General features: G+C 58.3%; 5 protein-coding genes across 5 annotated transcripts; 1 reads left to right on the top strand and 4 right to left on the bottom strand.

The window, feature by feature from the left end:
- Nucleotides 1-3,238: 3,238 nt before the first annotated feature.
- PHYSODRAFT_494883 (hypothetical protein) lies at nucleotides 3,239-3,807 on the bottom strand (the record flags this gene model as incomplete). The annotated part of the gene is made up of 2 exons (XM_009526622.1): nucleotides 3,239-3,694; nucleotides 3,769-3,807. The coding sequence occupies 2 exons, from the start codon at nucleotides 3,805-3,807 to the stop codon at nucleotides 3,239-3,241; spliced, it is 495 nt and encodes a 164-aa protein (XP_009524917.1).
- A 937-nt stretch (nucleotides 3,808-4,744) lies between these two features.
- PHYSODRAFT_491511 (hypothetical protein) lies at nucleotides 4,745-4,939 on the top strand (the record flags this gene model as incomplete). Its single annotated transcript, XM_009526621.1, has 1 exon — nucleotides 4,745-4,939. One exon carries the CDS (start codon nucleotides 4,745-4,747, stop codon nucleotides 4,937-4,939), a length of 195 nt encoding a protein of 64 aa, XP_009524916.1.
- A 3,451-nt stretch (nucleotides 4,940-8,390) lies between these two features.
- Nucleotides 8,391-11,910, bottom strand: PHYSODRAFT_488678 (hypothetical protein; the record flags this gene model as incomplete). The annotated part of the gene is made up of 6 exons (XM_009526620.1): nucleotides 8,391-8,426; nucleotides 8,698-9,256; nucleotides 9,371-9,696; nucleotides 9,808-10,923; nucleotides 11,047-11,089; nucleotides 11,213-11,910. The coding sequence occupies 6 exons, from the start codon at nucleotides 11,908-11,910 to the stop codon at nucleotides 8,391-8,393; spliced, it is 2,778 nt and encodes a 925-aa protein (XP_009524915.1).
- A 170-nt stretch (nucleotides 11,911-12,080) lies between these two features.
- Nucleotides 12,081-13,721, bottom strand: PHYSODRAFT_494901 (hypothetical protein; the record flags this gene model as incomplete). The annotated part of the gene is made up of 5 exons (XM_009526619.1): nucleotides 12,081-12,350; nucleotides 12,468-12,631; nucleotides 12,695-13,121; nucleotides 13,227-13,612; nucleotides 13,661-13,721. The coding sequence occupies 5 exons, from the start codon at nucleotides 13,719-13,721 to the stop codon at nucleotides 12,081-12,083; spliced, it is 1,308 nt and encodes a 435-aa protein (XP_009524914.1).
- Nucleotides 13,722-15,920: 2,199 nt separating this feature from the next.
- On the bottom strand, nucleotides 15,921-16,490 carry PHYSODRAFT_450279 (hypothetical protein; the record flags this gene model as incomplete). Its single annotated transcript, XM_009526618.1, has 1 exon — nucleotides 15,921-16,490. A coding segment is annotated over one exon (570 nt), but the record flags the coding sequence as incomplete, so codon positions are not given.
- Nucleotides 16,491-16,631: the final 141 nt, after the last annotated feature.

Here is a 16,631-nt window from a genome sequence, read left to right as displayed (position 1 = left end):
CAAATTCGTCCGCTTCTTCGAGCTCACTGGAGGATACGAGCACAACTCCATTCTGGTAAGTTTTCAGCAGAGAGGCCGTTGAGTAGAACGGGTCGATGTAGTCGTCCACGTTGAGTCCAGCCGTTTGAATCGTTAGTGCGGCGTGCAGACACGGGCATTTGTTGTCTTGAAATTGGCCACACGAACACGTCTTCGCGTTCAAGTCGACGATGAAAACTACGAAGTCGATCTCAACCGCGAAGACCAGGTCTGCCGTCTCGGTGACCTCCGTTTCGGCGGTTTTAGTGAACTGAAGACCCTCGATCAGAACTTTTGGGAAAGCCCCCGTCTCCCGAGCTGCTTCCTTTTTGCGAAAGATGAACACCTTGGCCGCTCGTCGTAGCAAACTGTGGAACGCTTGGGCTGGTAGCATCTCGCATTCGGGTAGAATATATGCGTCATCCACGTCGGCTGTGTACTGCCCAAAGCGTTTGCCAGGGAAGAATGCATCGACGAACTCGGACCGGTCAATATCTTCCAGGTACTTGTGCGCTTCTTCCGACATCCCCTCGATTTTATCCAGTCGAGATCGGTACTCCGCTGCCGTCTTCGCTTGCGCCAGCTCGAGAACCTGTTTATTCAGTGCCGGATTGTTCGCTCTTCGACGGACGCTTTCTTGCAGGTGACGGACACAAAGGCCGTGGTGCGACTGAGGAAACACTGCTTCAACACTCTCCTGGAGATCATCCTCGCGACTAGAAAGAAGCGTCAGTTCAGAGTCCTCTCCAACTGCAAAGGCACTCTGAAACTGAACCAGAAACCACTCCCAATTGTCGACGCTCTCCTCGTCAACCAGTGCATAACATAGCGGCACAATTCTTCCTACAGCGTCACGACCCGCAGCACAGAGTAAAGTTCCTTCGTAGTTCTCCATGTCAGCCCCATACAACGCGACCAGCGGCCGGAGGAACGGGAACGCACTCACCGCCTGCGAGGAGGCGACGAACACGCGACTGAACGTGCCCTCGGGCGCCTCGTACTGCATGCAAGTGCCCGCGTTCTTCTGCTGGAAGATCGTGAGGAACTTGAGCATGCGCGACAAACTGCCCTGCGCGTCCCCGCTCAGCTCCTTGAGCACGTGCTCCCTCGCGTTGAAGCACACCATGTACGAGCAGTCCGCGCCGTGTTCGGTGCGCAGATCTTCCTGCATCTGCCTGGGTTTGTACGTCGGGTCCTCGTGCAGTTTGGCGCGGAAAAGGCTCGCGACTTCACGGAAGCCGAAGCTCGAGCGAGACGCCGCAGGGGCTTCGCCAGGTGTGCACGTGTGCTGTGGGACGGTGGTGCGCACGCTCCAGACGTCGTCTCTGGAGGCGGCTCCACGCAGCATCCAGGCGCAGCCCGTGGCCTCGCGGTTGGCGCAGACGTAGACCAACCGCTTCCGGTCGCTCTTCTGGTTCTTGATCGGGAAGCCGCTGCGCGCGCTGGCCGAGAGGACGGCCGTGGTCAGGTCCTGCTTGCACGCGAACGTCTGACCGACGGAGAGGCCGAGAGAGCTGGCGGCTTGGTCCTGGCCGCCGACGGTATCGACCATTGGCACAAGTTGCTTGTCATGTTTCGTACGTAAGCGGAAAGAGGAGCAAAGATAATTTTACTCGTAGAAAGTGGAAGTTCCCTTGGATTCAGTTGTTTTATTGCATGGGATATTGCATAGTTACCTAGAACCCATTTCGCCAAGACTCATTGCCGTGCGTGTACAGGTATTTCCCGGTTCAAAAACCAATTTGATTGATTAACAACACGTGTACAGGGAATATCGTCGGCCGGTAGTATCGCCAATTCAGACAACGGATTCCTCCTTCTCTCGGGTAAGCCGGACGACAGATCGTGGATCTTCAATGGAGCATGTCTGCATGGAGATTCTCCATGCTCGAAAATCGAGTAAGCCTCAATACGTACTTAGTATCGCATTGCTTCTTGAGCGAGCCACCAGAGTTCGATCCGATGTCCATACACAGCGCTCAAGACATTTTCATATCCTGGCCGCGCGGATTCAGGCGTTGCTCAAGCACATGAGGTCGGCACATTCGATGCACGAACTCGCAGGTCGAAGCAGCACGTCATCTCACGTCAGATGATATCTCGCTAATCGCCACAGCTGATGCCGGTGCCAACGTAACGAGTGGTCCACAGCTGCAAAATGGCGAACTTCTAGCAGTCCCAACGCGCCAACACTCGTGTCTGCAAGACGAGAGCTCTCCACTGCTGCCAGAAGTACGCCATGAGTACACGAATGGACGAGTCCGAGACTGAAGTTGCTTGTGGCGATCGCAAGAGGGCCTTTCGCCAGCAAATCCGTTGATGCAGTGCGCACAGTACGCATCGCGCAACTCAAGCACTTCAACTTGCTCCCGAACCCGTGGGTTACAAACCCACCGCCCGAGTGTAGCCATCCGTGTGAGCTCATCCGGTCGCGCCCATGCGTGTCAAAGGTGTCGAGCGCCGCACTGCAACATGCGCAACAGGTTCCGATTCGAAGGCCAACGGTATCAGCTTCCAGCTGCCACTAGCATCGACGGCGCGCACTTGGACCTTCGCTGCATTTTCCGGCCAGCGGACTTGAAGGCGGGCGAGCGAGAACGAGACCGCAAGGCACCACGCCCACGCCCGGATGACCATGCTCGTGCTCATGGCGCGCTGGACACTATTAATAGCGGCGTTTGTAGGCGGGCAGCGGATGGCTCGTTCGGGGCAAGCCAGTGGAACGCGAGCGGAAGTCCATCGATCGTTGCGTCGAGGAGCGTGGCCTGCGGAGAAATCAGGTCGCCATCGCCGGCCACGCGGAAGCGCGCACGGCGGCTGGGCGAGCGTTGTGCAATGCCGGCATCGCATCGCATCGCATCGCATCGCATCGCATAGCGGACATGCGAAGGCTGTTTGTTGTTGTCGGCCGCTATCGACGCTTCTGCAGAGAGTTGTCGAGCAGGATTTGCCGGCGGCGGCGGGGTCCATGAATTGGGGCGGGGGCCGAGGTAGATGGCGAATCTTTACTTGTTAATGGGTCTAAGAAGCACGGCGTGGGCTGCGCCCTCCCTCCTTCCTTCCCTCTCTCAGCTGATGCTGCATCCTCGCCTTGGTCGCTTGGGGTGCCTTCGCCTTGCACCGCCTTGCCTTGACTTGATCATCCGGAGGGAGAGCGCCGCCCGCACACGCGCATACACAAAACACTATCATACTATCATCATTCGTCGCTGGAGCGGGCTCATGAGAACAGGCGCCGGCTCTGGTTCTCGCGCGGGGGGAACTCCATGGGCACGGCGGCCGCCGCGCTGCCCTTTGTGACGCAGAAGACCTTGGCCAGCGTGGTGCCGTCGCCCAGGCTCGCGCCGTCGGCCGCCGCACGCACGAACGCGTCGTTCTCGATGTAGGCGAACATGCCGCAGAGCTGGCCGAACTGCACGACGCTGTTGGGCGCCAGCAGCACGCGGCCGAAGCGCCCGCCGGCCTTGGTGGCGAGGAACGCCATCATGTCGTCCACGACCGAGTCGGGCGTGATGCTGCCGCGCGGCTGCGAGAGCCACTCGGGCATGGCCACGCCCGCGTCCACGGCGTTGGCGTTGGCGGCGTCCGCGAACTGCGACAGCGCGTTCTGGTCCCAGTGCAGCGCGAGCGCCGGCTCGTCGTCGCTCACGGACGCGGAGACCAGGTACTCGTCCACCTATTGCAGCAGGCAGCAAGCGCGTTAGTCGGCGTACCAAGCGAGCGGCGAGTACGTGGCTGTAGCGGGCTCACCTCGGCGATGCAGTCTTGGTAGGAGAAGGCGGTGGACATAGCTGCTGTAGTGGTTGGGCTTGGGAGGTCTGGAGTCCTTGGGGCCAGAGAGGAGAATGAGATGAGAGCGAGGAGGGAGCTCTGCTCTGCTGCGGCGCTGACGTGGTGAGTGGCTCGGCTGCCTGGGAATAAGATTGGGTCTGGTTGAAGCCGATCAATTTCGACAGTGACGATCGGACGACGGAGCCTTGGGCCAATCGCAGCGCGGAAGCGGTGCCACACCACGTGCACACAGCCAATCACGGGCGCAGGTGGCTCCTTGACCTGCATGACACCCCGGCGATGGCGCCGCACTGAGTCAGAGGCGAGCCGAACGTGTGGCCACCACGCGTGACGGCCAGCGCTCTGGTGGTGCAATTGACTGCGTGATCATACGCTCGGGTGAGCTTGTGAGTCTGCAGACACAGGAGTCTCTCCTTACCCCTCGAAGCCGACGACGGCGGGCAGATCAGGAGAGCGCGCCGTCGGGATTCATTCCCGACTGGCGAGGACAAGAGCAGGCCTCGAGAACCGAAAAGCGCGATGGTTAACTGCAACGAACAGTGCTGCACCAATTTGCAGCGCTTGTTTGCTGCTGCTACAGTACTGAGATCTAAGTATCGGTAGTGTACGCGCAGCCATGAATTAACTGCTTGGTGGCCTGGCGAAATATACAGCAGCGGTCTCCTGGTTCCGCCCGCTTCAACTATGCCCCCGCCACTGTTATTTCGCGCGTAGCCATTTGGCCTCGTAGCGTCCGTCGAGCAGCTCGGATGCGGCTCTGGCGCCACGTCAGCCAAGTTGAAGCTGCCTTCCCGTACACCATTCACACACCTAATTGTGTCGTCCACACATACATATATGCATTCAAGCGCAACCTCAAAGAAGAAAAAATCCCCAGCCAGACCCGACCCAAAAGAAGCTCGCCGGGCTCTTATCCGCCTCCCCATCGCTCGCCATGGACGCCAAGCCCCAAGCCCCCAGCTCCAGCTCGCAGCCAGCGCCCAAGGCCAAGCCCGCGCCACTGTCGCCCTCGCACCACGACGCGGCGGCGGCGCCCAAGTCGCCCCTGCGCTCGCCCAACAGCCTGATCAAGAGCCCCAGCGCCTTCGAGCAGAAGCCGCTGCTCATGCCCAAGCCAATGTCTATTTAAGGCCTCGGGGTCCCTCGCTCTCTCTCTTAACGTCCAGACCAGCATTTTGTGATCAATAAACGAATCTGGAAACAACTTACTTATGTGGTGTTACTAGAATCTAGAATCTCTATTTAGGTTCATCGGTAGTGAGACCCCATTGGGATCAGGAACGGGGTCGTCAAGTTTGTGGGTCGGGTCGGGTCCACTGCTAGTGGACACTCGAGCAGCAGAGCTCCGTTGTGAGACGCGAGCAGAGGCACTCGAGAGGCTTGAGCTGCTGATTGAAGACTCGACAGCGAGCAGATGAGCTTCACGCGCTGGTGCAGTGTCGAGTCTCCGCCGAGTCGGTCCAGAGCTTGCGAGTCTGGGTTCCACGAGGCTCCCAGCAGCACGACGCCGTCCAAGATGGCGAAGGTGTCGGCTGGAGCAGTTGGTATTGCGGCGGTGGTCGACTCGGAGCCTTCTTCGCCTTCTTCCTCTTCGTCCGAGTCGACGGTGTTGGTACATGACAAGAGCCGCAGAGTGAACTGAACGTCCGTTTGACTTGATTCAGCAGTGCAGTACTGGGGACGAGCCACTTCGAGGACGTGCGAGACGGAGAGACCGGCGGCGAGGATCCCAGGCAGCCAGAAGCGACGAGGATCATTGGGAGTTTGACTCTCGGTGAGGAATCCGTGCCAGTCCTGGTAGTGCTGGAACGCGTCGTGCAACGTCCAAGAAGTAGGAATCGGTGCAATTATCGACGTTCGACCAAACAAGCTCGACGGGACCTCGTTGCGTAGTATGGCGACAACCTGCGCGCGCACGCAGTCGTCTTCAACGTCACGAAGTAAGCGCATTTCCCTCTCTTTGGTGAGCTCTTGATAACTCAGCAGTTCGTCATCGTCGTCTCCTTCAGGCAGCGCGTCCGCAACTGCGTGATCCGCATGATCTGGGTCCTCCAGCTCCAGTAAGTTGGTCAGGATTCTCTCCAAGGCGAGCAAGCACGCGCCCACTTGAAGATTGTACACAGCCGCCATAGTCTCCAGCGTTTGGTTCACCACTGGAACGTCGTCAGCTTCCCCGGCATCATTCTCCTCCCCGTCCTTCTCCACGTCGAAGCGAGGCGGCAGTGCTTGAGCGATGATCGCTTGGAGGACGTTGACTGCGTCTCGCACTGGAATCGAGTTTACCAGCTCAGCTGAATCGCCCAAAAGCACGACATTGTCCCTGTTCGTCCAGCCGAACGCCGACACCCACTTCGGAGGCGGGCGGCTGACCATCTCGACCCCGCCGGAAGCCACCAGGAGGTCTCTGGACGTGTCTTCAAGTGAACCGTGGCGATTAACTGACTGCTGATAGCCAAGTAGCAGCGCCTGGAGCTTCATGTCCATCAGGTGGTCGACGCTGGAGGAGTAATTCCACACCAACTCAATCCACTGACCCATCGACAGGTTCTCCTCTCGCAGGCTTTCACTAGGGAACGCCAGAAAGCCCAAGGCCAGCGCAGATTTGATGACAGACAAGGAGCTTGGACGCTTGATCAACTTCTTGGAGGAGCCTTGCATCGACAACAAGTTGGCTGCGTCGCCTCGTATGGATAGCTGGTCACGGAAGGTATTCATCTGCCGACTGCGACCCCGGAAGCTTGGGAGGGCGCCCGGTTTGGGTTTACTCTCTCCAGTCGAGGAGCTCTCGCTCCAGCTTACAAGTTGCAGACACTCGCTCCACAGTCGTCGAAGGAATTCTACCTCTTGATGGCCTCCAGCCAAACGCGCGTATGAGCTCAGCACCACCTGCTGGTAGATCCTTCGCTCCAGCCCCGAGTTGTACTCGGAATTCCTCCCAGTGCGACGGCTTTGCTGAGAATGGAAGTGCTGCTGCTTCTTATCGAGTATTGTAGTCAGGTACTGGTTAACCGCAGTGAGGAAATCGTCGGCGCTATAGTGGAAGGCAGCCCCTACGCCGTCTGGATGGTGCGGTGGCGGCAGTGCTCCAGGATACACAGCTTTGAGCACGTGCGCGCGGAAGACCAACGTGGAGTGGAATAGCACGAGGCCACTCAATACTTGCCAGAAGTAGGTCAGCGGTGCTCTCGGAGCCGCCATATCATCCTCAGCAAGCTGGACAAGAGCGCTCAGCGTCTGGACGCTCGGATACATGGCCAAACGCAGGATAGTTGATTGTAGACACTTGGTTAGAGACGGCTGGGACTGCCCCCCACTGGATGCACTGAGTTCCTGCTCGTACTCGTCTCGGAAGCACACGATACTCGATCGGAGGTGAACTGGGAGAGCTCGGACGTCGTCCACTGCGGCTACGAGTCGTGGATAGGTAGGCGCCATCATGTCGAGCGCGGACAGACGACTCACCATGGACTGGGCCGACCTCCGACGCGCTGCATCCTGGGCAGGACTCGTAGGCGCATCACTTGACTTAATGCTCATCCGCCTCACGAGGGACTCTCCAGCAATGGACGAGCCCATACTCGTGCTGTTGTGGCGCTGGAGAGCTGCCGAGCTGGTGCGTCGACTGGAACGATGCAGGATCTGGAATAGCGCCTCCCAGTACTCGGGGCTTCCAGCGCTCTCCTTCATGTTGACGACAGCGAACGGCACCTCCTCCAACGCTTCGAGCTGCGTCTTCTCCATTTGAGCGATCTGCTTGAAGTTTTCAGCCATGAGCAGCAATTGCTGGGCCTCCACTTGATCCTCCGTCGGGTGCACACTCGGTGGGAGAACGTAGAGCTGCTCCAGCGGAGTAACCTGTTCCACAATGTCACCAGTCAGTGCTGTGTCACCTTGAGTTAAAGTCTGGAACTTCCTCTCGACCAGCATCTTCAAAACCCGGACTTGCAGCGTTGAAGACCCCTCCAGCCCTTGGAAGAAGACGCGACGAGCAAAGCCGAAGCTGTGGAATGCGTGACGGGCCAGAACCACAGCCGCCGTCTTCTCCGGTAGCGATCGGATCGTCCGCAGCCAGAACCCTTCAAGCACCGCTGTCGCCTCCACTTCGACCGGAGTGTTGTTGGCTATGAGGCCCGAGCCACGTCGGTGGAAGTTGAGGGGAACGCCGTAACCTGCCAAGACCCGATCGCACACGTGCTGAACCAGTTGAGGGAAGAGCAGAAGACTCACCCCAAGACGCTCGGACCGGGATGACGTCCCTGGTAAAGCTGCTCGCAGTATCTCGTCAACGTCTTGAACGTCTGAAGGCGCGTCTTCAAGCTTGCAGCCGTTGAAAATCGTGGTCACCACGCGACGCTGCAGATCTGGACGCGTTGTCGAGAGCGAGATGGCTCTACACGCCTCTGTGGTGATTGACGATGGGATATCGCCGCACTTTGACGCATTTATCAGCTTCATCCGAAGCAGAATCGTGCCAACCGATGCCGATAGCGAGCCGTTCGAGTCATTAGAACTTTCAGCGTCGGGTTGTGTCTGGGCCGGTTTTGGTGTCGATTTCTGGGTCGTCGCCTGCATTTCTTCCATCATTGTGATCGCTTGCAGCAGGAACCGGTACCAGTCTCCGTTTGGCGAGACGAAAGGTACGATCCGAGTCACGAGCTTGGTCAGTACGTCTGCTGGGACGCCGAAAGAGTTGAAATGCCGTCGTGAGGACCCCGACAACGAGAAGCTGGCGGCACTGCGTGCGAGGATACTCAGTCGGTTGCTTGAGGACTGCCGCTTTGTGTCTTTCAGCAGTGGAGAACTCGGCGCTGGAGTTAAACCCGGCGTTCCTGTTGTTGTAGTAGGAGATGAAGGGGTCAAGGCGCCCAGCAGAAGCGGCAAGAAGACCTGCAGCGTCAACGCGGGCGATGCATTGGGCCCAACGCCGGTGACTGTGGAGTTAAAGGCGTTGAAGACCGCAGCCCCCGTCCGGGCGATTGGCAGACACTGGCGCTTCACGAGTCGAAGTTGCTCCTGGATCTCGCGTCGCGCCTCCCTCAGCATTTGACGCGCTTCCTGGATCGCAGAGAGTCGATCACGCAGAGCCTGCGTCTGTGCGAGGGGGAAGTGACTCGACACTGCTGCGGCTTCCAGCAGCTTGGTGAGCTGCGTGTGCGAGACCTCGTACTTCTGAACCAGCCGACCGTGCTCTTTCAACGCGGATTTCAGCGTGAACGGACCGATAATCGGTGCAGTATTCGAGTCCTCCGTTGGCTGGGAGGCCGAGCTACTCCAAATCTTGTCGAGCAGCACGTCCGCCATGTCTCGGGAGGGCAGCTGGGCGTCCATAGTCGGCATCATATCGAGCACTTCGCCAAACGCCGATCGATCGGCATTCGACGTGAGGATCAGGCGGAAATTCGAGTGCAGCGCGATAGTTTCCGTAGTGGTGGAAGGCGCTTCAGTGCTCACTTTGTACTCATCCTCTTTCGAGTCAGCGCCTGAGGGTTTTTCGGAGACGATGAGGTGCTCAACGCCGTTGATGCCCTTGGTTCTCCATGCCAACGCTGCGCGCAGACACAGTCCGCGTTTGTCATCGTGGCAAGGCTCTGCGTCGATCGGCTCAACATCGAGTACAAGCAGTTGATGGCCCATACTTGCAGCCAAGCGGAACACGTCGTCGAAGTCGGATGCCCGAGCGTAGACCATGTGAAGCTGCTGCCAGTGCCACACGCGACGCGCGCAATTGACCAGCAGCTCCTCAACTTCGGGTGAGAATCGCGTGATCATAACCACAGGAAGAGTCGAGGTGGAGGCTACCAGCGACAACACAGCCGCATCCCAAATTCTACGACGAGAGAAACCCAGGCCTCCAGCTCCAGTGATGAGTTTCAAGGCGTCTTCCGTCTCCACACTTCCGTCTTCAGGGTAATCGCCCGAGAACAGCGCAGCCAACGGGGTCTCGTCGTCATGAACCACTGGAGTTTCGTCTTCTAAAGGCGCAGTCCTCTTCAGCACCACAGCAATGGAAGGCACAAAGGTGCAGCACGTCGAAGTGGGCGGACAGCCGGGCGTCAGACCTCCATAGCTCGAGTACGCTGCCTCCCACGCTTTGAACACTTGCTGTCGACGTGGAGAGACGCTGAGCTCACACGCGTACGCCAGCACTCCAGCCGACAGCAGCGCGTTCCACGTTGGCAGCGAGAACCCGCGACGCATTGAGCTGGCGCTCGCAGCTTCGTGCTGCAGCTTGCGGTCTTCTTTCAGCGCCTCCATCGCCTGCCCTCCACTATCACATCGAGCATCCAGCGACGATATCTCACCCGAAAGAGCTTCTTTCCGAGTAATAGCGGCGTCTATCGCAGCTTGAATCGACTGCCACGCTTGATCGGCTTCCAGAACGCGCTGCTTGCTCACTTGGAACTCGTTCATGATGAGCTGCAGTCGACTCTGGGCCTTCTCAAGCTTGTCGAGCGTCGGCTGCACCTGCTGCCTCGCTGAAGCGTACTGATGAATGGCCACCACCCAGCCGACCATCGACGCGGCCGCAACGCTCTGGCGCTCGACTTCTTCGTGACAGAAGCGTTCGTCGCTCAGGAATTCCGCTTCGAGCTTGGTCAAGGTGGCAGGAGGCACCGCGTCCTTGTTGAACTGCAGCAGAGTCTGGACGACATTCGCGTCACCGAGGAGCAAGCGGCGAGCGCTCTCCCAGGACGGCTCGAGCTGGAACAAGACGCAGACAGCGCCCAGCACCATGTGAACCAGCGGCGGAGGACTCACGAACGACTTGATCTCGACGATGTGCCGCCGGTCGACGAGCAACAGCGCGCGGTTGGCCTCTTCGAGATACGCCATGGGCTCTCGCAGCTCTCGTTGCGCCACCTCCTGCGCCTCGTTCGTGACTTGAATCTGCTCGTCCGCTGCGACCTGGAAGCGCTGCATGATGAGGCGGATGCGCTCGGCGTCCTCCTTCTGCTCGATTAGGCGAGCTTCGTGGTGAACGAGCTGCTGGTCGATGGTCGTGAGCTGCTCGCTGAGCAGGACGTCGCTCGAGCGGAGCGCGCCCAGGTCTCGATCCAAGCGGTTGGACAGGTCCAGGAACCACGAGGCTTTCGCGCGAGCGGCTTCTTCCCGCTTGTAGTTCACAACCACAAGCTTGGCGAAGAACGCGGCCATCGCGAATGCCCTCGAGACTGGAGGGTATGCACTACTACCATAACCCTCGTCGTCTCTGTCGGTCGAGCACGCGTCGGCTACTGCGAGGTGCATGTCTGTCGCCATCGAGACCAAACTCCAGAGACTTCGCTGCATCTGGTGCAGGAAATCGGCCAGACTCCCGTCCTTCGGCTTACGCTGCGCGTCGTTGACTTCCTCCTTATGATCCACCAGAAGCTGCTGCACTTGAGAGTGGAAATGGCCATACACGAGCGTACGCAGCGACTCGCGCTCAAGCGGAGGCACCGACACCACGTCGCAGATGGAGAAGACGTTCGGACTCGCACTGCGCACGCGGGTTTCGTGCTCCTTGACCACGAGGAGAACCACGCGCAGCTTCGAGCACATTCGCGCCACCGCGCTCGCCCACTTGCCGCTGGTCACGCCGAGCGGTCGAGTGAGCGCCATGACGGTCGCTGCCACGCTCTCGCTCTCCACTTCGCGTTGGCGTCTCGAGTCGTCCGTGTCCTGCTGCCAGCGCAGATCAACGCGCGAGAGCTTCGAGCGCAGTTCGCGCTGGTAGCGCGTCTCCACGAGCTGGAACGCTTCGAGCAGCGGCGTGGTGGGAGACTCGCGCTGCTTCTGGTGGAGAATGGCGAGCGCTTGGTCCCTCGTGGACTCCACTTCCACCCGGATCTGCGCCACTTGGGCGGCGTGCTTGGTCTTCAACGCCAACAACCGCTCGTCGATCACGCGCGTGGCCAGGTGGACCTGTTCCTCCAGGGTCAAGATGCCCGGAACTTCTCCCGTGGTCATGAGGCTCTGGATCTGGTTGACCATAGCAGGCGGCAGCAAGTCCAGACGCTTGACTACGAGCGTGGCTTCTTGGCCAGCGACACCCACGCGCTCGTACAGTTCGAGCAGAAGCCGCTTCCATCTTAGAGTCAAGCAAGTGTCGACGCTCATGGTGATGTTCGGGTCATCTGCTAACCCTGACAGGGTGAATATCGCGCTATCAGCTTGGTTTGAGGTGTGGAGCTCTGTGGCGAAGCGTAGCAACGTATCAGCTGCGCTGCCGGCGCTGTCGAGCACGATGAGTCGAGCGGCTGGACGAGCGAGAACGCGGTCGATTCTTACTACTGTTTGAGCCTGCAGAGCAGCAATTCCGAGGTTTCAGTTGCTTGAAAGAGAATACAGGATAAGCGCGTACGTACGAGTTTGAAGGGAACAGGAGGGACGTCTCTCGGCAGCGCGGTCGCCTTGGTCGGTTTAAGAGTCATTGTACACGAGCTGAAAGTGCGGAGGTCTCGGTAGTACGGCTGCACACTGGCGGTGGACACGGCCTCCATGTCGTCTTCATAGCTGATCTCGGCGTAAATCCACGACGGTCTACTACTTGATCCAGACTCAAGACTCCTGCGCAGCATGAAACTAGCACTGCTACGACAGAAAGAGAGATCAGTCTCAGCGGTGGCGCCCTCCTCACCTGCAGGATGTCCACCGTAGTATATACTGGCAGGCACGAAGGCCCAGAGCCCTCCCATCATGGCCGCTCGGTGCTGCTGCTCCTGCAGAGAATTGTACTGCTGACTGGGTCGGGGGGCTCTTGACGGAGACCCAGCGCTTCGAGCTGCGAACAACGTCAACAACGTTGCAGGACTCGCATTGTCGTCGCTACTGGCTTTGACTGACGGTCGCTTGGTACCGACTGCGAAGCTGACACTCGCCCCAACCCCCACCGACAAGCGACTAGCTCGAGCGCTGGCACGACGTTGAGTTATCTGGGAAATCTGCGATCGCATGCGCGATATCTCCCCAGTAACGTCGTTATCCTGTCTCGGACCGCATAACCCCATTGAAGGTTCTCGGAGTGTCCGGGAGCACTCGTGCGTCCACAGTCTCAGCAGCGTCTCCACGTCCGACAGCGTCGACGGACTGACCCCGCCAAGACCTTCGTACACTCGCGCTAGGTCTTGGAGGTGATACTTGAATGTGGCCCGGAGTCGGTCCCAGATCACAGTAGTCGCTGCGATCACCAGAGGAAGAGCATACCGAACTGCAGTGGGTAGTGTAGCAGACATGGATGAAGTCCCCAGGCCCCAGTGAGCGTGCAGAATGTGTCCGAAGATATGATGAAGCTCCTCGAGCCCACAAGAGGGCGCAAAGAGCGGGAAAAACTGCGAGGTGAGCTTCCGCAGCGATTCGTCCCGGTCAGGTTTAGCGTATCCCGCTGACTGGAAGTGCTTAACGTGCATCGACCCGAACATCATGAGGTTTTCGACCGAGATCGGCAGACAACTCGCCCCTCGATACACTTTGCCGTGCTCCTGGACCGACCGCAGGTACGCGTAGACGGATGGGTATAGCGGCCGTGCTGTTGAAGTCTCTGCTGGGGTGGCGAGGTGCAAGTCATCCAGGATAAGCAGCGCAGTCTTACCCGGGGGAGGCTCGAATATGCCAGTACGTTCACGCTGCAGCATCCGCTCGAGGCAGTTCGCCAATTCAGTGGCTGCATCGCCAGCTCTGGAGCTTGCGTTGGCGTGAGGCATGGCGAAGAAGAAGGGGATAACATCGCCACGGTCGAACTGACGCACTAATGCTGTCTTGGACAGGTTAGTGGACGGAGTGATGACCAAGGGGGCCCCTTCTTCAGCCTCGACAACGGACGCTATGGATCGGCCGTCACTCGTAGTGCTAATACTTGCAATGGATGCACTTCGAGAGGCTTCGAGAGTACCTTCACCCCAGTTGTTGTCCTTCTGAAGACGCATCGCCATCCACGTGACGAGCGAAATCTGGCGCAGTCGAAGCCGCTTTACGGACGCGAGCGTCGCAGCTTCCATCGTCTTCAAGAGAACGGGCTTTCGAGCCTTGTTATCTTCTTCATCGGTTGCTTGATGCGCTTGAAGGAGCTTGTCGACTCCACCAGCAGCGATAATCGACTTGATGACGTCCAGTTGAGTCAGGAAGTTGCGAGCAAGCGTGGTTCGCCGCGCGTTGCCACCACTTAAGAGCAGCACGCCTCTACCCGAGCGAAGGCCTTCGTTGATAGCGGCGTGAATCACCAAACTGGTGGTTGTAGGCACGAACAACGTGCTGATGCTGCTGTGGCTGCTGGCCTGAGGGGGAAGAGCAGTGTAACCTGACGCACTCACGACCGACACGAAGCGCTGGCCCTGCAGATCCAGCAACGTCTCGAATAAATTCACATTGGGACCGCAGCCGAGCCATGCGGGCGTCAGATGCTCGAACTCACGCCTAAGGACGTCGCTAACCTGACGCTGAGCGACCGGAGAGCCTCCGGTACAGGCTGCGAACCCCCACATTAAGCTGTACATGAGCGCCATCTCCACACGGATCTGACCATCCGAAAGCTCGTCTGCAAATTTCATGAAAGACTCCAAACTGGCAGCAGCTTTGTCACTTCGGCGTGTTGGGTCCGGAAGCGTAGACGCAGTGCTGATGAGGGACTGGAGCAGGGATGCCATGTTTGTGGCCCGTTGCAGCGGGGAGAGGTATACTGTCCCGTCCGTCGTAGCATCCAGGATAGTGGTAAGTTCTGCTAGCAACGACGACTTGATCAGCCACCTCTCAATGGTATTGAACGTATCGGTGGTGGACCACGGATACGTTTTGGGCGCTTCACGCACGCGCTCGCGTTGGATGACCAAGTACCGGTGCAGATACGCCGTTGCGATGCCCATCTTCGCCTCAGAGTCAATGGATTTCATGCGGCGATACGGCGTCTTCGTAGCTTCTTTTCCTTCTTTCGTGTCTGCGTTCAGGTAGAGGATGGCGCTCACGTGGAGAAACCGCGGCGTAGCGTCACGCAGTTGCAGGACTTCAAACACGAAGCGAAGATTGGGCGGCAGCGTCATGAACTCGCCGTCTTCGAACGCCAATAGAGGAGACACGACGCCTCTCGGACACGTCAGCACAGCCAAGAGACCTTCGAGCCACCGCAAGTCTATTGCATCGTCGAAAACCACCCACACTTGGTTGGGCAGGTCAAGAAGACACTCCGTTGGGCTGGATTGGGCGGGGCTCTCAGCGGCTTCAGCATCGGTGACAGCTTTAGGGACGTAAACTTCTTGCGCTTGGCGGATGAGCTGGCCCAAAATGCTCGGCACGCGACCGTGACCATCCAGTGAGACGCCTCCGTAAAGCTGAGAGACTGTTAGTGCCATTGGCAGCACAACTCGGACGGATACACTCGCAGCAGGGTCCTTCTTCTCAGCTTTGCCCGTTAGGTAAGAGTTGGAGCGCTTGGCAAGAGCTGACGGTGTTGATCGAGCTGTTGTATCAGAAGGCGGCGGCTTGGTTACTACTTCGTCTTCACGGGGAGGGGGATTTCCACTTTGATCACGACGCTGGAAGCAGAGCTCGAATGCTTTCGCGAGGATTTGGTACGTGGTCGACTTCCCAACTCCAGACGGACCTACCAAGGCAGTGCCCACACGGAATGTTAGCGCTGTTGCGAGAGATGAAATCGAGTCCAGCATTACGCGGCGAGGCACAAAGTGCAGCTCTTGAGCAGCGAGTGTTATGCACTCGAGTAGTTCGGGCGACACTCCAGTCTTTGCTGCAATATCCTCGTGGTAGACGGCCAGATCGCCGTCTCCAGTCGCAAAATTATCGTCGAGAATCCTTTTGAGCGCTTTGAGCCGCTCCGAGTCGATCCGAACGCGGAAATACTTCAATAGGGCCTTGCGGAGTAGAATTTGCTGGTATGATGTAGGGTCTTCATCTGTCAGTAGTGAACTTTCGTGAAGCTGCGCGGAGGCAACACCGATAACCGACTTTAACACCGCAAACTTGAACGGATTTCCACTCGCATTCGGCGCAGTATCATCCGCAATACTGTAGCCAACACGAGCTTGCTCCCAAATCAGCAGAAGCTGCTTAGTAAGTCCGCGTGGCCCAATAAAGCCTCTGCTGAGCATCAGAGCCTCGATAATATACTCCTGATCCCATTGAACGATCGCAAATCGACTCAAAGGCTCCGTCCAGATGCGAATTTCCTCCGAATCTGCCATCGTCAAGCCCGTACTTGAAGGAAAAACCACCAGCATCGCCGTCCCCGGGACAAATGTAATCGGAGAGCGATGAAGCCCCACAATCGGATTCTTGGTCAGCACTGCGTGCTCAATCGACGCCAGCGTAGTCGCCAACGTCTTGATCAATGGTGCACTGTCCCTTATACTGTCACCGAGGTGCAGCTTAGCGCAGAAGGTTCCTCCAGCATACAGCGCTCCGATCAGCAGCCGCGTGGCGTGGGTGTACGTCGTCAACGTCGCGCTGAAGTTGCGTCGCCCCAGTATCAAGCTCACCTGCGTACTCAATGTCCGCTTCCCACTTTCTGCCGGACCGGTTAAGGTACAGGCTTGCGCGTGTCTGATACAGGCGAAGAGCGAGAAAAGCGAGCGTAAACTGCTCGGCGTCACCACCACATCATCATGCGGACTCAAGTAGTTGAAGCCGTACGGGATGTTCAGCGTGTTTATCTCCACGTGACACTCGTGACCGACAGTCGTGGCATCATCCATCCGGTACTTGAGCTGGTACTCCCAGTCGATAGCCAGCCCGCCAGGCATACAGGATAGCACAGCATTTGTCTGCTTTGAGGCCACGTGACTAGCGAATGAATCGCGGTACTGGATCCCTTGGAGATGCAGGCCCGATCGGAG

This window comes from Phytophthora sojae (assembly GCF_000149755.1).
Source record: "Phytophthora sojae unplaced genomic scaffold PHYSOscaffold_3, whole genome shotgun sequence".
Classification (NCBI taxonomy): domain Eukaryota; phylum Oomycota; class Peronosporomycetes; order Peronosporales; family Peronosporaceae; genus Phytophthora; species Phytophthora sojae.
The sequence above is the reverse complement of the archived record's forward strand: the minus strand, read 5'-3'. Positions and strand labels throughout refer to the sequence as shown.